The sequence below is a fragment of the Gambusia affinis genome, linkage group LG23, assembly GCF_019740435.1.
Source record: "Gambusia affinis linkage group LG23, SWU_Gaff_1.0, whole genome shotgun sequence".
In the NCBI taxonomy this organism is placed as follows: domain Eukaryota; kingdom Metazoa; phylum Chordata; class Actinopteri; order Cyprinodontiformes; family Poeciliidae; genus Gambusia; species Gambusia affinis.
Genome location: NC_057890.1, coordinates 16924740 through 16948704, shown reverse-complemented (window position 1 = coordinate 16948704; position 23965 = coordinate 16924740). Strand labels below are relative to the sequence as shown.

General features: G+C 39.7%; 10 protein-coding genes across 10 annotated transcripts; 7 read left to right on the top strand and 3 right to left on the bottom strand.

Annotated features, from left to right (window-relative positions):
- Positions 1-1895: 1895 nt before the first annotated feature.
- LOC122826128 (histone H2A) lies at positions 1896-2555 on the top strand. Its single transcript, XM_044107654.1, has one exon. The coding sequence runs from the start codon at positions 1922-1924 to the stop codon at positions 2306-2308; it is 387 nt and encodes a 128-aa protein (XP_043963589.1). The 5' UTR covers positions 1896-1921; the 3' UTR covers positions 2309-2555.
- A 568-nt stretch (positions 2556-3123) lies between these two features.
- On the top strand, positions 3124-3435 carry LOC122826812 (histone H4). The gene has a single exon (XM_044109149.1). The coding sequence runs from the start codon at positions 3124-3126 to the stop codon at positions 3433-3435; it is 312 nt and encodes a 103-aa protein (XP_043965084.1).
- A 698-nt stretch (positions 3436-4133) lies between these two features.
- Positions 4134-4563, top strand: LOC122826131 (histone H2B 1/2-like). Its single transcript, XM_044107656.1, has one exon. It carries the CDS (start codon positions 4143-4145, stop codon positions 4515-4517), a length of 375 nt encoding a protein of 124 aa, XP_043963591.1. The 5' UTR covers positions 4134-4142; the 3' UTR covers positions 4518-4563.
- Positions 4564-7235: 2672 nt separating this feature from the next.
- Positions 7236-7971, bottom strand: LOC122826134 (histone H1-like). The gene has a single exon (XM_044107659.1). It carries the CDS (start codon positions 7941-7943, stop codon positions 7287-7289), a length of 657 nt encoding a protein of 218 aa, XP_043963594.1. The 5' UTR covers positions 7944-7971; the 3' UTR covers positions 7236-7286.
- A 2630-nt stretch (positions 7972-10601) lies between these two features.
- On the top strand, positions 10602-11135 carry LOC122826664 (histone H2A). Its single transcript, XM_044108797.1, has one exon. The coding sequence runs from the start codon at positions 10622-10624 to the stop codon at positions 11006-11008; it is 387 nt and encodes a 128-aa protein (XP_043964732.1). The 5' UTR covers positions 10602-10621; the 3' UTR covers positions 11009-11135.
- Positions 11136-11799: 664 nt separating this feature from the next.
- LOC122826663 (histone H4) lies at positions 11800-12139 on the top strand. The gene has a single exon (XM_044108796.1). It carries the CDS (start codon positions 11806-11808, stop codon positions 12115-12117), a length of 312 nt encoding a protein of 103 aa, XP_043964731.1. The 5' UTR covers positions 11800-11805; the 3' UTR covers positions 12118-12139.
- An 844-nt stretch (positions 12140-12983) lies between these two features.
- Positions 12984-13413, top strand: LOC122826381 (histone H2B 1/2). Its single transcript, XM_044108171.1, has one exon. The coding sequence runs from the start codon at positions 12993-12995 to the stop codon at positions 13365-13367; it is 375 nt and encodes a 124-aa protein (XP_043964106.1). The 5' UTR covers positions 12984-12992; the 3' UTR covers positions 13368-13413.
- A 456-nt stretch (positions 13414-13869) lies between these two features.
- Positions 13870-14372, bottom strand: LOC122826574 (histone H3). The gene has a single exon (XM_044108595.1). It carries the CDS (start codon positions 14357-14359, stop codon positions 13949-13951), a length of 411 nt encoding a protein of 136 aa, XP_043964530.1. The 5' UTR covers positions 14360-14372; the 3' UTR covers positions 13870-13948.
- Positions 14373-15259: 887 nt separating this feature from the next.
- On the bottom strand, positions 15260-16053 carry LOC122826394 (histone H1-like). Its single transcript, XM_044108188.1, has one exon. It carries the CDS (start codon positions 15941-15943, stop codon positions 15272-15274), a length of 672 nt encoding a protein of 223 aa, XP_043964123.1. The 5' UTR covers positions 15944-16053; the 3' UTR covers positions 15260-15271.
- A 1715-nt stretch (positions 16054-17768) lies between these two features.
- fbxo7 (F-box protein 7) lies at positions 17769-23740 on the top strand. The gene is made up of 10 exons (XM_044108961.1): positions 17769-17930; positions 18889-19011; positions 19102-19309; positions 20192-20410; positions 20490-20634; positions 20770-20853; positions 21494-21589; positions 21657-21833; positions 22032-22072; positions 22924-23740. The coding sequence occupies exons 2-10, from the start codon at positions 18890-18892 to the stop codon at positions 23224-23226; spliced, it is 1395 nt and encodes a 464-aa protein (XP_043964896.1). The 5' UTR covers positions 17769-17930; position 18889; the 3' UTR covers positions 23227-23740.
- Positions 23741-23965: the final 225 nt, after the last annotated feature.

Genomic DNA, 23965 nt, shown 5'->3' with positions numbered 1-23965 from the left:
GTAAATCCACCGGAGGAAAGGCTCCCAGGAAGCAGTTGGCAACCAAAGCTGCCCGAAAGAGCGCTCCAGCTACCGGCGGAGTTAAGAAGCCTCACCGTTACAGGCCCGGTACCGTGGCTCTGAGAGAAATCCGCCGCTACCAGAAATCCACCGAGCTGCTGATTCGCAAGCTGCCCTTCCAGCGCCTGGTCAGGGAGATCGCTCAGGATTTCAAGACCGACCTGCGCTTCCAGAGCTCCGCCGTCATGGCTCTTCAGGAGGCTAGCGAGGCTTACCTGGTGGGTCTCTTCGAGGACACCAATCTGTGCGCCATTCACGCCAAGAGGGTCACCATCATGCCTAAAGACATCCAGCTGGCCCGTCGTATCCGCGGAGAGAGGGCTTAAACGGACTTCTGACTCGCTTAGACAAAAACCAACGGCTCTTTTAAGAGCCACCTAACATGGCTTTAAAGAGTGACACTTTCTGGAATATATACATAAACGTTGTGCTGATTATAATTAGCAGTCTTTTGTTCTCCAAAGTAAAGGCTCAAAACTAGACTTTTCAGTGCACACCTATTAAGAACCAAATGTATTAATTTAATGGAATTTTATACATTTAATTTTTCCAAAATGTTAACCTAAATTGTACTTTAAGTGCTGAGATTATAGAATTCTGCCTCTTCATCCTTTACCAAGAGTTTAAGATTTTGACCTTTTCTTTTTTTACTCTTTACCATTAAAAATTTACTCTAGTCCAGTATTCTGAAATCTACATTTGTCAGTAATTCGTTTAAAAAGGAATATTGTTGTACATAAACATAGCTATAGCTGAATAGAAACAACTGTTATTAGAGCTACAAAACTCAGTAAAAGTAACTTTAGTTGGCCTTGAAGTCTTTGTTTTCAGTTAAAGGCTTACTGATAAAATCTTAAATATTCAGTACACTTTATTTTGTACATTCACTGTACAAAATAAAGAATATTACACCAAACAATTTTAATTTTCAACATTTTCTGTGCATCAACAGGAGGTTTAAGTAGTTGCTTTGCTGTGATATGGACTCAAAATTTTTAATTTTTAAAGAATCAACTAGTCAAATAGAGATCTGAAGCAAAATGTAGAAAACGATTTAAAATACTAATGCAAAACTAAATTATTCAGGAACCTTCAGCATTTTAAACGATATAAAAATGCTGTATAAAAATAAAAATGCAGACATAAAATGGTTAGTTTACATAACAACATAGAAGAGACTGTTTTGATGACTTTGTTTGTGGTGCACTACACAAACCAGCCGTGTCTGTTTTCACCAGAAACTCCCACATTCTGCTCTACTGAAAACAGTCCGATCATTTCCATCTCCTTTCAGGTTTCTACGCACTTCAGATTAAAGTGGTTTGTCAATGTGTTAATCCAGACTAAAAGTTCTGCACAGTATCTGTTTACTTTGTTTTCAATGTTTGTTTTAATCTGCGAATGGGGAATGTGCTGGTGATTATACTTCCAATATAAAACTCTCCACTGAAGGCCAAAAGTATATTATTTTGTTATAATTCAAAAATAAAGTTTGATTATGTGATTTAATTCAGTCTAGTTTTATTAAAAAGTGTTTATGATGTACATAGTTATACATATAGTATTATTTTAACCCAAAAAATATGTCACAGGGAAGTTAAAACCCCTGTTGTACAACATAACCAATAATGTTGCATATCTGTCAGCTTGTGTATTTTATTTTTGAAGATTCCAGCGCCGGTAAAGCGGAAGTCTTCTCTCCAGTGTGAAAACTTGACGCACGCCATTGTGATTGGACGACTAGCTTTCTGCTCAAGTCTGACCAATCAGTGAATAGACTTTGCCTATAAGTAGATGACGCTCCGTTTTCGTTATAGTACTTGCGATTTTTCAGAAGTAAGAACAACTTCAATCGAAAAAAATGTCTGGACGTGGAAAGACCGGTGGCAAAGCCAGAGCGAAGGCCAAGACCCGCTCATCCCGTGCGGGGCTTCAGTTCCCAGTGGGCCGTGTTCACAGGCTGTTGAGGAAAGGAAACTACGCCGAGCGCGTCGGTGCCGGAGCTCCAGTCTATCTGGCGGCGGTGCTCGAATATCTGACCGCTGAGATCCTGGAGTTGGCTGGAAACGCTGCCCGTGATAACAAGAAGACTAGGATCATCCCCCGTCATCTGCAGCTGGCCGTCCGCAACGACGAGGAGCTCAACAAGCTGCTCGGTGGAGTCACCATCGCTCAGGGTGGTGTTCTCCCTAACATCCAAGCTGTCCTGCTGCCCAAGAAGACCGAGAAAGCAGCTAAGGCCAAGTAAACCTCTACAACTTCAAAACTAAAAACCCAACGGCTCTTTTAAGAGCCACACACATCTATCTCAAGAGTAAAATTCTGAAAGTACTTTGGGTGTATTTTAAGTGTGAAGTCACAATTTTAATAGTTTAACAATTAAAGTCTGATTAAATAAATATGAATCCTTAAGAGAATTTTGCTTCAGATATTCTTTATAAAAAAATGTGTAAAGGCTGGAGGCAAAATTTCTGTTTATTAAAGTAGAAGACATTAATGACAAGCCAATAAAGACTTGTTTTTTGTTCAGATGCATTAACATGTATATAACAAAAAAATAAGCGAATGGATCACTTCAAGTGTGGGGTTCTGAATTATTCTTTACCGGGACAGGTTAATGTAATGTGAAAGCCTTTAGGGCATAAAGGGCAGCTATACTCCCAGGCTGTGATTTGGGTCAACAAATTCCTTCAATTGGAAATCCAATAAGTGTTGTGTTTTTTTTTTTCCAAAATCCAGGAATCCATTTAATGGACCTGCAAATTGTAACATGTCAAATTTGCAAATTTCTACCTTTGTTCGTGTGTTTGTTCCTGAACGAACAAACTTAATTTATATTAATTTTAATTGCACTAATTCTTGCCATGACCGGTTAAAACAATGTGTCTTTAATTTGAAGTATTGTCCAATAAACGGAAATGGTTCCTGTCCTGCTTGCTGACTTAAAGGCGGAAGTTGAAAGTTGGCGAGTGCCTGTCTTCACTTACGTCCGTGATGTGTGTTTAAATACAGACGCTATTCTCAGTTTCAGTTAGTTGAAGCTGATTTATTGCTGATAACATAATGAGTGGACGTGGAAAGGGAGGTAAAGGACTCGGAAAAGGAGGCGCTAAGCGTCACCGTAAAGTCCTCCGTGATAACATCCAGGGAATCACTAAGCCCGCTATCCGTCGCCTGGCTCGCCGTGGTGGAGTCAAACGTATCTCCGGTCTTATCTACGAGGAGACCCGCGGTGTGCTTAAGGTTTTTCTGGAGAACGTCATCCGTGATGCTGTCACCTATACTGAGCACGCCAAGAGGAAGACCGTGACCGCCATGGATGTGGTATACGCTCTCAAGAGGCAGGGCCGCACTCTGTACGGCTTCGGCGGTTAAATCTACCACCTCTTTACTACAAACCAACGGCTCTTTTCAGAGCCACCCACACTTCTGAAAGAGATGTTTCCTATATAATTTGTATGACGCGTTCTGTGAAAAGATGAATAAGTACCTTGTTAATGATAGCTTTATTTGCCTCTCTTGTATAACTGAAACATTAGACTGCACTACACCGGAAATAGATGAGCGCTTCCAAAGTGTGAAAAAGAAACTAGGAAAACAAAACAGTCCATTCTTGCATTTAGAAGTGCGGCAGTTCCCGCCATATTACTTGAATTCTTGACATTTTAAGACAATCTCAATATATGATATAATCCTGAATAATTAAAGCAATATGAGTCATGAGCAACACCAATAAAGATTATATTTGGTCTATGCAAATTATTTTAGCGATAGATTTTTTTCTTTGAATTTAATTCTTTAAATATTAAATACTAAGCAAAAAGTACAGGCTTGTGAAAAATACCTGAAGGAACACATAAAAGCAGAGCTACACAATAAAAAAATATATATTTACACTCATCATTTTACAATATTCAAGCACTTACACGCGCGAGCAAAGCCTAAAGACATTCTAACGCTATGAAAAGCTGAACCAATCAGAGGCAGGCGTCAGCGCACTCACATTTACATACAGAATCTATAATACTGGTCTGTCTGCCCTTGCTTCCTCATTCGTTGCTGTTTCCCAGGAACACATCAGGATGCCTGAACCCGCCAAGTCTGCGCCCAAGAAGGGCTCCAAGAAAGCCGTGACCAAGACGGCCGGCAAAGGAGGCAAGAAGAGGAGAAAGACCAGGAAGGAGAGCTACGCCATCTACGTCTACAAGGTCCTCAAGCAGGTCCACCCTGATACCGGCATCTCGTCGAAGGCCATGAGCATCATGAACTCGTTCGTTAACGACATCTTTGAGCGCATCGCCTCCGAGGCCTCCCGTCTGGCTCACTACAACAAGCGCTCCACCATCACCTCCAGGGAGATCCAGACGGCCGTGCGCCTCCTGCTGCCCGGTGAGCTGGCCAAGCACGCCGTGTCTGAGGGCACCAAGGCGGTCACCAAGTACACCAGCTCCAAGTAAACCTACCGTTTACCATCAAAAACCAAAGGCCCTTTTTAGGGCCACACAAATACAACTTGGAGCAAGAAACTTGTACATTAACTATTCACTCTTGATTAATTTTTCAAGTTGTCATGTAAACTGGATTTACTACATTAGTATCCATAAAACCCTGTTTTAAAGTACTTTATTTCCTTCTTAGGCTTCCTCAACTTGAAAAATCTAAGTAAAACTAGAAGAAAAAATTTAATTTAACCAATTCAAACTGTTTGGTTTGAATGTTTTCTGCTGAATTAAAATTTGACATTTTAGTTTTGATTTTAATGTGACTTTCAGATTATGATCTATATTTCGCAGAAATATATTTTATCGCTTTTAAACATCTTTCCTTTTTTCTGTATAGTTTAGAAGGTTATTAAATTTAGAAAAAAACAATTCTTATGTTGAATTATAAATAATACTTTTATTGTTGTGTAGTGCTGATTGTATTTATTTTAAACATGATGGATGTATTAGATCACACATGAAAAACGAATGGAAAGACTTTTTCTTTCTCCCCTCCAGGGGGTCTTTTGTGGGCTCTAGGGTCCCTTATATGAAAGTAGGCTGAAAGGACAGAAGGACATGCGCCAAATATTGCCGTGTCCGGGAATCGAACCCGCGACCACAGCACGCCCGGAAAAGATATTTTTGTTCAATAATCTCAACATACTCAAAAAGGCGTAGGTAGAAGCAAGAAACTTACACCATAAACTTATACCTATTAGATGGAACTTCATTAGAAAAATAGAAAATGACATAAGTTAATTAATTTTCCATCTTATCTGGGTTTACATGCCTAAAAATATGCATCCATATATCCATACCCACACACTCATACATTATTCTTAATTTACACATTAGTGCCATATCTCACCCATCTTTCTATACATTGTGAAAATTACCTCCTTATATTTCATTTTAAATTGTACTATATTTTGACTTTAACTCCTCATTGAACTCCTGTAATTTTACCCCATGAATTGAAAAACAAAAGCTCTTTCTTGTTGTGTGTGCACTACAAATCCTTAAGTTTGAGTTTAAGTTAGATTCCCAATTCTCTTTCCTAAAACATGCTCTGGATGTACTCAGGTAGCAATTTATTAGAGCGATTTTAAATTCCAACAGATCTTCAAATTTAAGAGTTCTAGATTTTGTGTGCTCGTAATAACCAACATTATGGATTATTCTAAAGGCTCATTCTGTAGGATACTTAGTGGATGCAAAGAGCTTTTGTAACTAATTTCCCACACTTCTGAATAATAAGTTAAATATGGCAAAATCAGAGAGTCATATTGAATATTAAGTGATTTATTATTCAGAATATGTCTAGCATCAACAAGGATTGATATGCTACTTAGTTTATTCTGCAAATAAACTAAGTTTAGTTTATTTAGTTAGTTTATTCTGTAAATGTCTAAGGTTTCTGTATCTGTATTCATTATTTTTATTTGTTTTAACTTAAAAAAAACAACAACCTAGTTTTAAGAAAAACAGTTTCCTGTTTTGCTACATTTGATTAATGTGACTGATTCAAATCTACCACCAGGGGGTGGTATCTCATTTTGATTAATGAGGCATCTAGATGTAAAATGTACGTAAATATTTGAGGATGTAAATATTTTGATGGATTTAATCACTTAACTGCCCTTCTTAAGGGTCGAACACCCAAAATGTAAATGTAGTTTAATAAAGATGGATTATTTCTTTGTAAGCACATCGCAACCGGACTGTAAGAGCCGGTCAGCCTTTAAACGCTCATTGGTTCCCATGGTTACCCGCATTTATCTTGCGGATTTAATATTAGCTAGTATGCTATCCAGCTGTTTATCAGACAACGTGATGAAATGAGTTATTCTACCAAATAAAATTTAGTGAATGAGATGAGTCTTAATGAGCAGTAAACATAAAATTCAGGTGAGTCGATAAATGACGAGAAAAAATTGACCAAAATTTTACTTACTAGCAAATATTAAAGCAAATTGTTCACAATATGCACTCAGTGGAGTCCCTCTAAATAAGACGAGCATATCCATGGTGAGCAGTAAGCGCAACTCACTTTAAAATAAATAAATAAATACGTTTTTATTTAATACAATTTAAATTTATATTTAGCGTGCAAATAATTTCTTTCTAATTTGGTCACAATTAGAGTGAAAATTGATATGTAGCTGAATCCATAAAGGCAGCTGACAAACCAAGCCTTCAAAACGCAGCGGGTTGAACAAGAGGCAGTGTGAGGTTCAGAGACGATGTGCTAAAAATAAAACCTGGCAACTGCAAATACTGCAAAGCTGCGTGACGGAGTTGCGCAGAGTGAAGACCTGCGCTGGCGTCGAGTTGGAAATTATTTAATTAGCCTCACTGTAAATAGAATAATATATTCTTGCCTGCATTCTGAATGTGACATGCGCAGTAGAGTGGCTGCTGATGACTGAGAATCCTTCGATAAGATTTTTCAAATGGATTAATCTCCGGTCGTCATGAGAATATTATGTGATGGAATTTAACAATTACTGGTTGGCAACAAAGGATCTGAGATAATCTAACAGGTGCATGTCGTCCTGATTTCACTACTTATCAAACCAGAATATTGTTTTAAACTCTTTTATTTAATAAATCGCTGTCAGAAAATACATTCTATTTTTAAGGTAACTGATTATATGCTTGTTAGGAACCGTCTCTTCAGTTGAAGGAGTGGTGGCTCTTAAAAGAGCCTTTGGTGCTTTGCGCAGTGAGTGAAGCAGGTGTTTACCAGTAGCTCCTCCTGGCCCTTTTAGTTGGGCGCTTTTTTGCCGGGCCTTTTTTAGCTGCCGGTCTCTTAGCCGGCTTCGGCCTCCTAGCTGTGGCCTTTTTGGGACTCTTTTTGGGGCTCTTTTTGGTGCTCCTTTTAGGGCTCCCTTTTACCCTTTTGGCTGGTTTCCTTGCCGGTCCCTTCTTCGGAGACTTCCTGGCTGGTTTCTTCGCCGGTGACTTTTTCGGTGACTTCTTGGAGGCTGGTCTCTTTGCCTTGGCGGGAGCCTTCTTCTTCGGAGTTGCCTTTTTCGCTTGTTTTGCGGTTTTGGGCTTCTTCTTAGCCTTATCCTTATCTTTAGGTATCTTGAAGGACCCGGATGCTCCAGTCCCTCTAGTCCGGCTCAGGCTTCCACTTGTCACTAGCTTGGTAATAGTGCTGTTGATGCGCTTGTTGGACTTGGTCACATCGACGCCATTCCTGGCCAGGAGTTTCTTGAGGGCCGCCAGAGAAACCCCTTTACGTTCATTGGAGTCGGCCACTGCGTTCACGATGAGTTTGGAGATGCTGGGTCCATCCTTCTTGATCCGAGAAGTGGACTTCTTCATCGGAATGTTAGCCGAGTTTGCCGAGTTTACCGAGGTTCTGATTGGCGCTGGTGCTATTTCTGCCATGTTTCCGAGTCGATCTTTCTTGTGTCAAACTTAGAGCGACAGGCGGGACTTATAACGGACGTGAGAACCGTGAAGAGACAACTCAGCCCGCCGCCACGCTGCTGCCTCAAACATGGCCAACACTTGTGTTTTCTCGGCTTCATTTTACGCTTAAAATCCTAACTAAATTAAGGTGTTATAACTTACATTTTGCTCTAACAGAAGCAAAAACCTCCTCTCTATGTACTAACGTTGTGTTTGGTTTCCAGAACTTTGTATTTTTTCCCAGCACCCTTCAGACCTGTCACATACGCTGTGATTTTGTGCGCTGAGCGGCGTTTTTTTTACACATTTCGTCTCCTAAAACATTTAAAATCGGTTTGCATAGACTATACATGTTGTGTTTTCGTTAGCAGACATATTTAAGCAAAATAATGGTGAAAATGTTGAGGTGGTGCGATTTGATGAAGGGTAAGGGGGGAGGATTTCTCTGGCAGCAAACACATGGAAGCTGTCGGTGAATAACTGTTATAGAACACTGTTATGGAACAGATTAATGGTTACCAGAAAGGAAACATTTCTGCTAATCCATCTGCAGAATGGATCCCCAATTATTACCATTTAGATCTGATAGATTCATTTTCATCATTGCTGAATGGTTTCAGCAATGATTTCAGATCGATTTTATTTTCAGCATTAAGGTAGCCTACACCTCTTCAGGAATCTGAACATAACAGCATCCGGCTAACTTCTGGTATACTAAGATATTACTCTCAACAAGTAATGCATCAGAGGAAAAATAAAATTTGTAAATCACAGAGCTGTGCTACCAATGACTATACTTCACAAACAACAAATCAAATCAAAAGTAAATTGTCAGCACTGGATCAAACTTAAATGACATAACACTGAACTGAATCTTTTTGCTCATTTATTTCAGTGAGAAGCTTGATTTCAGTCAAAGCAGAGGAAGAGGAAAAGATTTCACCTAAATATTTTTTGAACATCCAGTTGTGCTCTCTACAGCCGTTTGAGAGCCATTGTCCTTCGTCAGTCCAGTACTGAAATGATTGACAGTCACTTGTTGCCATTTAGTGGGTATTTCTGAAATTGGCCAAAAAGGATTGTTGAAGTTAAAGCTGCAGTATGTATATTTTATAAAAAGTTTAATACCTATATTTTTTACATATTTGTTGAAACTGTCACCATGATGTGACAGTATGTTTAGAGGCAGATAATGTGTAGAAAAAGTGGAGCTGCTCTGCTTTCTACCGTTGCTCAGTGCTATCTAGAACCAACCATTCAGAGTCAGGAGGCAAGTCTTAGCGCTGTCAATTACAGAATGTGCAGCGCTGCCCACCCCCTGCTTTGATGCAGCTAACAGAGCTGTCATTGCTTCACCAGTAGCAACACATTGAGCAGCATGTACATGAGACTGATTGAGAGTGCTAAGACCCTCCTCCTGGGTCTAATTAGTGTTTGCCTGTCAGGGACTGACCATGATAAACCATAATATGTGATTAAAGGGACAAAGGTGTGTTTTGTATAACGCAGAGCATGTTTTTAGAGCTACAAATATTTCTCTACTAACGTAATTAGTGTTCATAATTTACTACAAGTAATATTTCTATATAACAAGTGTCAGATTTAAAAAGAATCAACAGAATACAGATCCAGTTTCATTTATTAATTTTCTTAGCTCAAGACCCTAAAATATCCATCCATCCATCCATTTTCTATACACCCTTCTTCCCTAATGGGGTCGGGAGGGTCGCTGGTGCCTATCTCCAGCTGCGTCCCGGGCGAGAGGCGGGGTACACCCTGAACAGGTCGCCAGTCTGTCGCAGGGCAACACAAAGACATACAAGACAAACAACCATTCACACACACTCACACCTAGGGAGAATTTAGAGAAACCAATTAACCTGACAGTCATGTTTTTGGACTGTGGGAGGAAGCCGGAGAACCCGGAGAGAACCCACCATGCACAGGGAGACATGCAAACTCCATGCAGAAAGACCCCGGGCCAGGAATCGAACCCAGGACCGTCTTGCTTGCAAGGCAACAGCTCTACCAACTGCGCCACTGTGCAGCCCCCTAAAATATTTTCTCTAGTTATACTTTGAAATATGTCAGCCACTAGCTTTATTACTAACTGTCCCTGTGTACATGTAAGTAAGCATACAGCACCATCTAGTGGACAACCAAATTAAAAATATTGTTAGTATAATGTAACAAAATCATAATAAAAACTAATAAGTTAGTTTTTTATTAGTTCTTAGTAATTTGTGGGGCACTGACATGTTTATTTACACCTTTGTCTTATGACAAATAACTGCATTTTCTGAAATTAAAGTTTGACAAATCATCATTAAAAATATGTTTTATTTCTTTCTTTTTTTTTTTATGAAAATATATCCAGCTGAAGTAAAAAAAACAACCCTTAGTTCCTGTGGGGAGTATAAAGAATTATACTGCAAATAAAGTCATTATGCTTTGGTGCTTTATTTTGTAACCCAATTCACTGGTGAGCGGAAGTCATTACGTAAGTGGGGAAACAAATCTATTCTGATTGGACGGCCGACCTTCTCGTAAATATTGACCAATCAGTGAATAGATGATACGTATAAGTACTGAGAGCCACTACAAGTCATCGTTTCGATTTTTGTCAGAGTCGTAGTCAACGTCAGCTATTCAAGATGTCTGGACGCGGTAAGACCGGTGGCAAAGCCAGAGCTAAGGCTAAGACCCGCTCATCCCGTGCGGGGCTTCAGTTCCCAGTGGGCCGTGTTCACAGGCTGTTGAGGAAAGGAAACTACGCCGAGCGCGTCGGTGCCGGAGCTCCAGTCTATCTGGCGGCGGTGCTCGAATATCTGACCGCTGAGATCCTGGAGTTGGCTGGAAACGCTGCCCGCGATAACAAGAAGACCAGGATCATCCCCCGTCATCTGCAGCTGGCCGTCCGCAACGACGAGGAGCTCAACAAGCTGCTCGGCGGAGTCACCATCGCTCAGGGTGGTGTTCTCCCTAACATCCAAGCTGTCCTGCTGCCCAAGAAGACCGAGAAAGCAGCTAAGGCCAAGTAAACCTCTACAGCTTCAAAACTACAAACCCAACGGCTCTTTTAAGAGCCACACACATCTGTCTGAAGAGTAAAATTCTGAAAGTACTTTGGGTGTATTTTAAGTGTGAAGTCACAATTTTAATAGTTTAACAATTAAAGTCTGATTAAATAAATATGAATCCTTAAGAGAATTTTGCTTCAGATATTCTTTATAAAAAATGTGTAAAGGCTGGAGGCAAAATTTCTGTTTATTAAAGTAGAAGACAGTAATGACAAGCCAATAAAGACTTGTTTTTTGTTCAGATGCATTAACATGTATAAAAAAAAAAAACAAGCGAATGGATCACTTGAAGTGTGGGGTTCTGAATTATTCTTTACCGGGACAGGTTAATGTAATGTGAAAGCCTTTAGGGCATAAAGGGTAGCTATACTCCCAGGCTGTAATTTGGGTCAACAAATTCCTTCAATTGGAAATCCAAAGTAAATAAGTGTATTTTTTTTCTAAAATCCAGGAATCCATTTAATGGACCTGCAAATTTGCAAATTTCTACCTTTGTTCGTGTGTTTGTTCCTGAACGAACAAACTTCATTTATATTAATTTTAATTACACTAATTCTTGCCATGACCGGTTAAAACAATGTCTTTAATTTGAAGTATTGTCCAATAAACGGAAATGGTTTCTGTCCTGCTTGTGGACTTAAAGGCGGAAGTTGAAAGTTGGCGAGTGCCTGTCTTCACTTACGTCCGTGATGTGTGTTTAAATACAGACGCTATTCTCAGTTTCAGTTAGTTGAAGCTGATTTATTGCTGATAACATAATGAGTGGACGTGGAAAGGGAGGTAAAGGACTTGGAAAAGGAGGCGCTAAGCGTCACCGTAAAGTCCTCCGTGATAACATCCAGGGAATCACTAAGCCCGCTATCCGTCGCCTGGCTCGCCGTGGTGGAGTCAAACGTATCTCCGGTCTTATCTACGAGGAGACCCGCGGTGTGCTTAAGGTTTTCCTGGAGAACGTCATCCGTGATGCCGTCACCTATACTGAGCACGCCAAGAGGAAGACCGTGACCGCCATGGATGTGGTATACGCTCTCAAGAGGCAGGGCCGCACTCTGTACGGCTTCGGCGGTTAAATCTACCACCTCTTTACTACAAACCAACGGCTCTTTTCAGAGCCACCCACACTTCTGAAAGAGATATTTCCTGAATTTTAATATTCATTCTCTGCTTCTAAAGACTTTAGTGCAATATGACAATATTCATTGTTTTATTTTTAGAAATGGTAAAAGTACTGAATTTATATAGCATAATACCAAATACATTTATAATGTATAAATCGGGGTATTATTACACAGATGTTCAACTCAACATTCATTTTCAAGTACATGAAGCCCTACCTCAACTCTGAGTATCCAAGAATAATTTACTTGAGTAAGGCTGGCCAAGAAAACCTTATTTGCTAAGGTTATAAAATACATTTTAAGGTATAAAATGTATTTTATAGTATTGTAATGATATGTTTATTATGTGGTGAAGTAGCTCGTAAATTATTTTTTCCCTAAAAGATACTCAAGTAAATGTGACTGAGTAAATATAATTAATAGATATCCACCTCTGCCATAATCTCAGACATTCCTAAAATAAAAGATGGAAAAAATTAAATAATCACTAAAAATCTATGTAAAACGTCATGGACAACATGTTATTCAGGTGTCATAAGATTTATTTAAGAGTAAGTGACCAATAAAAAACTTTTATAGTCTCTCACATGTAAAAATATCAATAACTGATCATTTCTGCTTGAAATCTAAAAAAAAACATAAATAAAGGGAAACATCAACGCAGTACTCTAGAGAGCGCTCACAGCACACAGACACACTAACCTTCCGATGAGCTCAGCCAATCAGAGGCAGGCGTCAGCGCACTCACATTTACATGCAGAATCTATAATACCGGTCTGTCTGCCCTTGCTTCCTCATTCGTTGCTGTTTCCCAGGAACACATCAGAATGCCTGAACCCGCCAAGTCTGCGCCTAAGAAGGGCTCCAAGAAAGCCGTGACCAAGACGGCCGGTAAAGGAGGCAAGAAGAGGAGAAGGACCAGGAAGGAGAGCTACGCCATCTACGTCTACAAGGTGCTGAAGCAGGTCCACCCCGATACCGGCATCTCGTCGAAGGCCATGAGCATCATGAACTCGTTCGTTAACGACATCTTTGAGCGCATCGCCTCCGAGGCCTCCCGTCTGGCTCACTACAACAAGCGCTCCACCATCACCTCCAGGGAGATCCAGACGGCCGTGCGCCTCCTGCTGCCCGGTGAGCTGGCCAAGCACGCCGTGTCTGAGGGCACCAAGGCGGTCACCAAGTACACCAGCTCCAAGTAAACCTACGGTTTACCATCAAAACCCAAAGGCCCTTTTTAGGGCCACACAAATGCAACTTAGTGCAAGTAGTCCTTTTTATATTTAAACACTCCGTTTTAGCCTGACAGTATTTTATAATTATAACATGAAAATAATTAAATCAGGAGTGTTTTAAATGATGTTTTTTAAATAATTAAAACACTCCATCTGAACAAAGGCATTCCACAATTTCAAAAATCAAAAATATGCATGAGTTACAGGTATTTTGAATGAGGTAAATTTATGCATAGCAATAACTGTATTATATATGAAGGTGAGCGTGGTAACCCCTGTCACATCAAACATCACAGAACCGTCATTTAAGTACACTCCTTATTACAAGATAAAGTATTGAAGAAACCAACAATTATTTCTGTATTCAAGGCGTCATGTGAAAGTTGAACAGATCAGTAACAAAGTATTATAAATTTATTTTCTAATATACATTTAAAAATGTGCAATCATGATTGATTCATACCGATTTAATATTAAAAGAACCGCTCTTTAGATGAATGTAGGTGGCTCTTAAAAGAGCCGTTGGGTGTAATTAATATTGATGTGATTTAAGCACGTTCTCCGCGGATACGACGGGCCAGCTGGATGTCTTTAGGCATGATGGTGACCCTCTTGGCGTGAATGGCGCACAGGTTGGTGTCCTCGAAGAGACCCACCAGGTAAGCCTCGCTGGCCTCCTGAAGAGCCATGACGGCGGAGCTCTGGAAGCGCAGGTCGGTCTTGAAATCTTGAGCGATCTCCCTGACCAGGCGCTGGAAGGGCAGCTTGCGGATCAGCAGCTCTGTGGATTTCTGGTAGCGGCGGATCTCTCTCAGAGCCACGGTACCGGGCCTGTAACGGTGAGGCTTCTTAACTCCGCCGGTGGCTGGAGCGCTCTTACGGGCAGCTTTGGTTGCCAGCTGCTTCCTGGGAGCTTTTCCTCCGGTGGATTTACGAGCGGTCTGCTTGGTTCTTGCCATTACAGTAAGTAGGTTTCTTCGCGTTTTAAAGTGAAGAGATGAATTCCCTGGTCTGCAGCGGGGGTTTATAAAGAGACTGGCGGCGCGAGGGCACTTCTGATTGGTTCACATTGCTGACGTAGTGAAACAAATCTGACTCAGCTATTGGTTGAATTTGAAATTTCAAAATAAAGCGCGACAGTCTTGTGACAAACCTCTAGGGGTGGGAGAAGAAAAGGGCAGGTGTTTTAACGAGTTTTAAAAAAGTAAAGGCTGGAATTTCTATTAATAGATTCTTACAATATCTAGTAAATATTGGTTTTTAAATTCAGGAACTTGTCTATGGTTCACCGCAACACCGGCTTTATATCATGAAGCCTTTTATCTTTTAGTACAGTAAAATTAACCTGTTTTAATACAATTATGACCAGTAATTCTGATTTTGATTCATATCTAAAAGTGAAATCACTTGTTTCTTCTATTTCATTTATGCGAGATACTCAGCATTCTTTCTATTTTAGTTTCAATATTAAATATAAATGAAAACATCCTCACTAAATTGCTTATTTCAGTCATTTAAGTCCCTTTTACAAGGTAAAAAAAAAATAAAAAGATGTAATATAAAATCTTTACTGAAAACCTACCTCATTGAAGTTTGACAGGGAGAGTCATATTAAGTTTAATTCTGAATGTTTCTGCATCAGTCAGGTGAGTGACTGAATGTAGTGTGAAGCGTTTTGGGCTCCTCTACACTAGTGTTAATAAACTTATTGTATTGATGTGGTTATAATTGGACGTAGTTGAATTATTTCTAGTATTTTATGAACTGTGATTGATTCGATGCTTGTTGGAAGTCATGTCTTAATTGTAGAAGTGGTGGCTCTGAAAAGAGCCTTTGGTGCCTTAAGCAATGGATTGGAAGAGAAAAGTTCTTTACTTCTTGGCCTTCTTCGCTGCGGGTTTTTTGGCTCCCGTTTTCTTGGCTGCAGGCTTCTTAGCAGCCTTTGGCTTCTTGGCGGCGGGCTTTTTAGGGCTCTTCTTGACCACCTTTTTTGGAGTTTTCTTGGCCGCTGCCTTCTTCGGAGATTTCTTAGCTACTGCCTTCTTCGGAGATTTCTTGGCTGCTGCTTTCTTAGCGGTGGGTTTCTTGGGTGTTGTGGCCTTCTTGGCGGCTGGTTTCTTTGCCTTGGCGGGAGCCTTCTTCTTCACCACTTTCTTGGCCGGTTTGGCGGCTTTGGGCTCCTTCTTAGCGAGCTTGAAGGACCCGGATGCTCCTGTCCCTTTAGTTTGGCTAAGAGCTCCCTTCGTTACAAGCTTGGTAACGGCGGTGTTGATACGCTTGTTGGCTTTGACCACATCGACGCCTTTCCCGGCCAGGACCTTCTTGAGAGCCGCCACAGACATCCCCTTGCGCTCTTTGGACTCGGCTACGGCGGCCACGATGAGTTTAGCGAGGCTGGGTCCATCTTTTTTAGCCTTGGTACCGGTCTTCTTCTTCGGGGCTTTAGCCGGAGCTTTAGCCGGTACGGGTGCTGGAGCTACTTCTGCCATGATTCTCAGTAAATGATGAAGTCTCGAGCGCGAGACGGAAGTTATAACATCCATGAGAACCGTGAAGAGACAACTCAGTCGGCCAGTCTGCAGCCGCCTGAAAAGTGTCTCGATTTGTGTTTTCTTCGTCACGTTTTAGGCCTTAAATCTTTGCCAACTTTATATTTTTTGTCATAAATGTTACTGTAACAGAAAGAGAACTGATTTATCTCTAGACTAGGGTCATATTTGTTTTCTTTTTTTTACCCAGGAACCTTCAAACCTCTTAGATACGCGATGATTTACTACAGCTGGTGGGGAGTTTTTTCTACATTTCACTCTACTAAACAACTAAAATAAGTTTGTATGGAGTATATTTAGGATGCCTCCGTTAGCAGAGGCATGTGAAAATAAAAGAACAGAAAAATAATTGTAATTGTGCGATTTGATTTGTAATTAAAAGGGATTTATTTGCCGGAAATAAACACACAAATAAGGATTCGTTTTTTTAATGTGTCTGCTGGAACAGATTGCTTGTTTCATTACATTTTTTATGAAAACTGGTGATTTTTGAGTACAATGTAAGCTCTTCTCGATGAAGAAGTTCACCAAAGCAGTTTTTGTGATTTAATCTCTTTTTCACTTCCCTAAATTATGTTTTACTTGATGTACATGTTACAGGTTCCATCTGTTTCTTCTAATTCAGCAAAGCTTTGGGATTTTGTCTGTAGTTTATTAATAAAGTCTCATATTTTAACATAAATTTGATGGCAATTGATCAGAACAATGACGAATTAAAATATTAATAACCTAATCATAGCAATACACCAACCTATTTAAAATTGTTATAATTCTACTGCACAAACTTGGTAGTATCAGGCTGGTGTGTTCTGGATGTTCAGATCATTTTATTTCTTGTAATCTTTGTAGATGTTTTTTTGGGGGGGCTGGAAGGGATTCAGACGCTGAGGAAGAATCAATAACCTATAACCTATAAAAAAATGACTTCTTACTAAGATGTAAACATCTTCTGAGATGTTTTAAAATTGATCATGTAAACAAGCGTTATAAACAGCATTCAGTGTAATTAGCCTCATTAATCTACATGAATTTCAGTGATGCCTAGAGTTTTAAAATGGGCACAAAATCAAATAAATAAAACTCGTCAACACATGCTGGGATGGTAACTCACTTGTGTTTGGCTAAATATCTCCTTACTGTGACATTAGAGGATTTAATCACTAATTTGCAATAATATGAAGTTTACAGTTCTAAAGCAACTAAAGACATTCAGAATATCCCGTTATTTGCCTGGAAACTTGTTTCTTCTTTAACACGATGCCAGTTTTTATGTAGACAAAACAAACTTCTTTGTGTCATTAAACAGCATTATAAAAATATTTTAGCAAATTGTGACTCTAATTTCCCTGGCATGACAAAGTTAAAGCTGTTTAAAAATGTATACAGTTGTATTATTATGACTATGATGCCTCTGGAACTAGAGGTTGCGTTATTAGGGTAAGACTACGTTTTATGTTTTTTTTTAGTCATAGAATTCTATGAAAAACGCATTTACCACAAATTAAATGTTACTTTGATGGAGTCATTATCCAGCATGCCTTATTGTCCACTAATTTTAAACATTACTTTTCCTCTCCGGAAAATTGCTGGTTTATGGGACCCTAATCTTTCTCAGAGAAAACTATTGCTCCAGACGCTGAGGAAGAATCAATAACCTGTAACCTATAAAAAATGACAAAAATATTACAATTAAATTCAAACATCTTTTAATTAGAACATTTTTATTCAAATAAAATAAAATACTTGAATTCTACGATATTTCCTAAAGCAGTTTTGACTTTTGACTTTTATCTTGAAAATCCAAGACGGAAGCTTCTTTAAGCGGGATTTCCGGTAATGTTTGTCACCAAAGAAACGAGATGAAATCTACCGAAAATTTGCCCGTTAGCGATTAATGTGTGTTTTTCTGGTTATCTTTGACCTTATGCTGCAGTCTGGATGCAAACGGGTGGTTTAATTAACCAACCAGTCAACTAACAAGGTTAGATAAAAGTCTTAACTGTTGTTACGTAGCGACATGGATAAAACGTTGCTAACTTCCAGAAACGAAACAAAAACCAGCTAATTTCTAGAACAGTTTTGTATTACGATTAATTTAACAACATCTGTTTTGTGTGAATGTCATTGAATAAGTGTATGTTACCGTTTTCTGTAAATTCAAAGTTGTTCATTGTTAACGGGAAGCAAAATGTGTGGAAAAAGAGCAAAACAAAACGAGAGTGACGCATCAGAAATTAAATAAGTCAGACCACCAGTTAAAATTCAGGACTATAATAAAAATGTTACACAGTTTTCCCTGACAGTGAAAATAACGTTTGTCTCAAACTTCTCGGAGCTTCCTTTTGTTTCGAGAGTCTAATTTATGAATTCAGCAGTTTTATTTCTTTTAGATCGTTGGTGTTTTGGGTCCAGAATATCCTAAACAGACTGTTGGTATAAAAAGATTAGTTCTAACTTGGTTTAAAGCTGATCAAATAATTTTAAATAGAATTAGGGGACCTGCTGAATATTATAATATTTATTAGTATATCTGACCTCTAAGTGTAATGAAAACATTCGTACTTGCATGATGAGTTTATGCAGACTCAGCTTTTCTCTTCTGGCTTCCTGACAGTTTCCAGATTGAATTAAAATGTTTCACTTTGGAAGTTTACAGTTATATTTACAGATAATTTCTGTTAGTAATACTGAATCTCATGTCTGCATCTCTTCATGTTGCAAAGCTACTTGCTTTATTTGGTTTGCTTTTTTGTTGTTGTTTGTACTATTAAAATGTGTTGTTATTAATCAGAGTTAAACTAAAACTGAGTTTAGCCATTAAATAAATTGCACTACTTGTCAAACATTGCCACTTTGCCCATATGAGAAAGCTCTACTGGATGCTAGCAGCGGATGCAGCAGGGTCCATGCTAAATGTGATGCGTGTTTTCTGTCCTCAGGATGAAGCTGCGGGTTCGGATCAATCGGCAGACCAGCAAGGTGGATTTACCAGGCGAGGAGCCCACCCTGCAGGAACTCTCAGATCTCATCAAGCAGACGTTGATGTCCGATCATGGACTCAGGTCAGGCTTTATTTTCCTTTCTCCCTGGAAAGGCACATACAGATGAAGGCGTGTGTGCTGAGTTTGATCTTTGTGTCTGTCTTTGCTCAGCACCGACACAGAGTTCAGTTTGTCTCTGAATGGCTCAGAGCTCCTCTCAGAAACCGGTCAGACTCTGTCATCCTATGGAATCGTTTCTGGGGATCTGATCTGTGTCCTTCTGCCGCAGCCGCCACCTGCTGCCATGGCAACCTCAGAAAGGACCACAAGCTCCACAGAAACAAACAGTCAGGAGAATACCAATGGCCCCACGAGCCAGGTGAGATTATATTGAGTAAACTGGGGAATTGTGGCTGAATAATCCAAACTCTTTTCATGAGTTTGATGTAGAGTCACAGTTCAAACGACATCCAAAGTGTTTCATTTTAGTTTCTAGATCTGCATTCACAACCCTCACTACCTCCAGCGTCGTCTCAGTTTTCATCAGCAAACTGTGGGAAAATAAAAGTGATTGGTCCATGAAGCGTTCAGGTGACGCTCTGGAATCAGCAATTTTGGCTTCCAGCAAACTGTCTGCACAGAGCTTTTGAACTTAAATTTGGTTTATTTTCCGTTTAGAATTTAAGGCTGAAACGATTATTCAGATTAATCGTGATGAATCAATTTTTGTAATAATTGTCAACTAATTTAGTAATTAGTTATTCATTAACTTCAATATACAGACTGGCCATTTGCTAAAAGAACAATATATAAATGGCAGAAATTAAGCCGCAGTATTTATTTTTTAGCTGGAGATGCATCCTTTGCTACAAATAATCAATTCTAAACTAAACAAATGCTATGATATTTTATTTTAGGCTAAAATGTATTTAATACTGTATAAAATAAGCATAAGAGGTGCAATGAAAAATCTGCACAATGTGCTAATTTTTTTCCAATTATTTGATTAATTGTCAAAATAATTGATTGATTGATTAATCAGTTACTAAGATTTTTTTTTTCACCTCAATTTGAAAATCAACAACTACAAGCGTTTCCACTGCTGCAGGGTGTCGGGTTATTTCATATATCTAGAACATCTGCTCTGAAAATGACTGACTCATCTCTCACTTCAGTATCCAAATTCAGATGATTTTCCTAATTTAGTAAATAATACTTTATTTGGATCCAACTTGACGGTTTTGTTCCGTTTCTGTTGCAGGTCAGCAGCAGCAGCCCTCAACCGCTGCAGGCCTGCAAAATGCAGAGCTGTTCTGCAGCGCCCCCTGTCTGGGACCCCATGCTGTGCAGTGAGGCTGAGGACGGTGAGGCTCCTCTCTCCCTGGAGCTGCTCTACCACTCGGCCCAGACCAGCAGCCCTAACGACGCCATTATGGTGGCAGCGCATCTCCTCATGCTGGAGACTGGCTTCTCCGCTCAGGTGAGGCCGTGGAACACGCTGGTCCTTCTGCTTCCTGTGGATCACAGCTGGATCACAGCTGGATCTGCTTTGTGTTCAGGGCAGCGAGCTGAAGCCTGGGGAGATGCCTGCAGGGTGGAGGTCTGCGGGTGGAGTCTACAGGCTGCAGTACACCCATCCTTTATGTGAAAACAGTCTGGTGTCGGTGGTGGCTGTAGGCATGGGCCCCCTGCTGGTCCTTAATGGTAACTTCACTCTTCTGCTCCTGTTCGCTGATTCAGCCTCAGATCATTTGCTTTTGGTTTTAGTCTAGAATCATAAACATTTGACCTGAAATCTGCCCAACCCGTTTTGTTTTATCTTCTGCTTGTTCTTTGCAGCAGTTCTGAAGGTTCCTGAAACCATCAACACGGCTCAGAAGCTGCTGCTGAAGACGTCCAGCTACGTGTCTCAAGATTGGCCAGGTACGGCCGAGGTTCTGATTCCCATTAGCATTAGCAGCATGCTGGGCTCAGATTACATAACAAAACAGACTACATTTACAAAAAAAAAAAACCAACGTCATGCTTTATTATTTATTTTACATTATTTTGAGAAATACTAATTGCACTTTCTGAACCATTTGAAATGTTTTTCACAGTTTATGTTACATTGTTTTTGTCAGTTTCTTTATGTAAATGTGCTGCATTGGAGCAGAATTACCAGATAAATTTGTAACTCAGTTCATTTATGTCTGTGTTTAAAAAAAAAAAAGGAACATTTTAAATCATATCGGCTGGTTTTCTGTGCCTGATCATAACGGCCCATACTAAACCTCAGGTGTCGGTTTGGGAAGTGAAAAACACGGATTGATGCATCTCTAGTTTTTACTGTAATAATATTTAGAAAATTTGTGCATTTTAGTAACATTTGTCCTAACACCACATTTTAGTTCTGCTTTATTTTACACCAGTGGTCATTTTTAATATTGCTTAGTGATGTATTGGACCAAACAACAGAGGAACTAATAAAATGAGCCAATACTAGAGTTTGAATGACAGTTTGTTCAGTTATATATTAGAACATCTCAGCTGTCCCTGCTTGACCTTTCCTGTTTTTATTCAGGAGGAAATGCAGCCACGGCCTTCAAGAATCTGAAGAAACTTTCCCGAATCTTCAAAGACCAGCTGGCGTACCCGCTGATCGCTGCTGCAAGACAAGGTAAGCAAAGCTGAACTCTGCACAGCCTGGAGGTGTGGTGATAGAAAGTGACGGTGTGTTTTCCCAGCGATGGCGCTGCCGGTGGCGTTCGGTCTGCAGGCTCTCCCTCCTGAGCTGCTGCTCCGGGTCCTCCGCCTGCTGGACGTCCGCTCCCTGGTCAGACTGTCGGCCACCAGCTGGCACTTCAACGCCGCCGCATCTGACTCCACCCTCTGGAAACATCTGTACCTCCTGGACTTCTCTAGTAAGACGTCAGAACCAGAAGTCTAAACTGAAACTGTAGTTTTTATTTCTTCCCTTTAGTTCAGAATAAAACTTCAGTTTGTTCAGGTGAAGAAATCTTCTTGCTGTGACGATTAGCTAAGCTAACTCTTGAGTTAGCTGAAATGATTTTTGCAATTCAATTTATCTGATTCTAACTTTTTCTTTCCATTTTCTTAAGGTCCAGATACAGAGCTACCCAGAGAGACAGACTGGAAACAGGTGAGAAAGTTTGCAGAAAACATTTTTCTCACGCCTGCTTAATTCCTGAAATGAACATTTGTGCTGGGAGCTTGTAAAATTATCTTTTTGTCCAAATCTCTTATAACATTAAGCATTTATTTTATGTACATAACTTTAAAAATTAAAGCAATGTAATAAATAGCTTTCCAAAAGGGTGGAAAATAAAATCAACACTTTAAAATAAGAAATGGCTCAGAAATAAAATCAATCTCATAAAAAACTAACTATAATATTATGGGCTGTAACAATTCCTCGAATGATTCAGGTACCTTGATTATTAAAATTTTTCTAAGAAAGTTTACCTGCCTCGAAGCTTCGCTAAATTATGTTTTATAATTTAGTGCATGGTGTTCTGCCCGGGTCATTATCAGTGGTGGGCAGCGCTGTCACGTCCCCCTGTGAGTTGCTGCTCAGCACTGGCAGCATGACGTTGAATTGTTTGCCGTTTTTTAGGTTTTGGGGGACAAATGAGCTTTATTACATTGTGTTGCATGATGCTTGGTTGGGGTACGACAACTTTTCTGCCGTTGGAGGAGGAGAGAGGATTAATCGTAAAAATATCCTATAGAGTTCTCGATTACTAAAATATTCTTTTACAACAGCTCTACAATATTAATATTCATATTTGGCAAGTTAGGCTGAAATAAATTGAACAGTTTTTTGTTGATCCATTTTTTGTTAATGCCCTTCCTTTTAAAGTTATCTTGTAACATAAGATGTTTATTTAAAGTATAATTTTGTTATGTTAGAGTCAATTCACCACTGATAAATAATCAGATGTTGCTGTCGGATTCTTGATGAATTCTCTGTTCCATTTTTTTTTCTTACAGCTTTACAAAAAGTCCTACAAAGCCTGCTTAGACTTACAACATCACATTCGTCCCTACTCCCTGCCGCCCTTCCCCATACGTGACATCATCACCACGGTGCCCCGTCCCCTCTTCCCTCCGCTGCCAGGGATCATCGGGGGCGACTACGACCAGCGACCGAACCTCCCACGCAACCTTCTGCGACCTCGCTACGACCCCATCGGCCCGCTCGTGGATATCCCCTCAGGACATCCAGGACGACCCCGTTTGGATTTCCGCAGACCAGGAGGAGGAGCGGCAAACATCCGGAGAGGATTCATCTGAGTGTCGATTCCAGATCTGAACAATAAAAACACAACAAAACAGTTTATTAAAATCTGTTTGGTTCTGAAGCTCCAAAGATGTGACTGAAAATACTTTAAAATGGATTTCAGATCTCAAAGATCTGAATGTTTCCACTACGACGATATGAATCTCTATATGTCTAAAAAAATTAATAACATTGAAAACTAATCTACTTGATGTTCTCCAGCCTTTATGCTTCCTCTAAATGAGTGAGAGAGCAGGTCTCAGAAACACAAGCTAAGGTGGGGCTGCTGCTTAGTCAAACTTCTTAAACAGAATCAAACGTTTTTTTTGTGGCAGATTTATCTAAAGGAAATATTTTCATCATTGAAAGCTAAAAACTGTTTTGTGTTCAGGTTTTCTTGTGGTAATACTTTTCCTTTAAGTATTCAGCTCAGAGGTGTGAGGCTTAGCAGCTCTAGTAAAATAGATCAGTCCAAATATTTTTACTTACACTGTCTTCTAATAAAATTAATTTAAATTGAACAAACCACACAATGGATCATTTGCCAGTTTATTGTGGGATTTATAAAAATGTATTCTGTTTGTTTTGTAAAATCAATCTCCTCTATCAGAAGTCAAGATTGAAAGGATTATTCCATGTTTCTCCAGCTTGAATAAATTAAGTGGCTAATCACTAAGAAAAATATTTTGTGATTTATTAAGACCTGGTGTCACCATTGCCTAGTTTTTCTATTGCAAACTGTTAACTACCTTC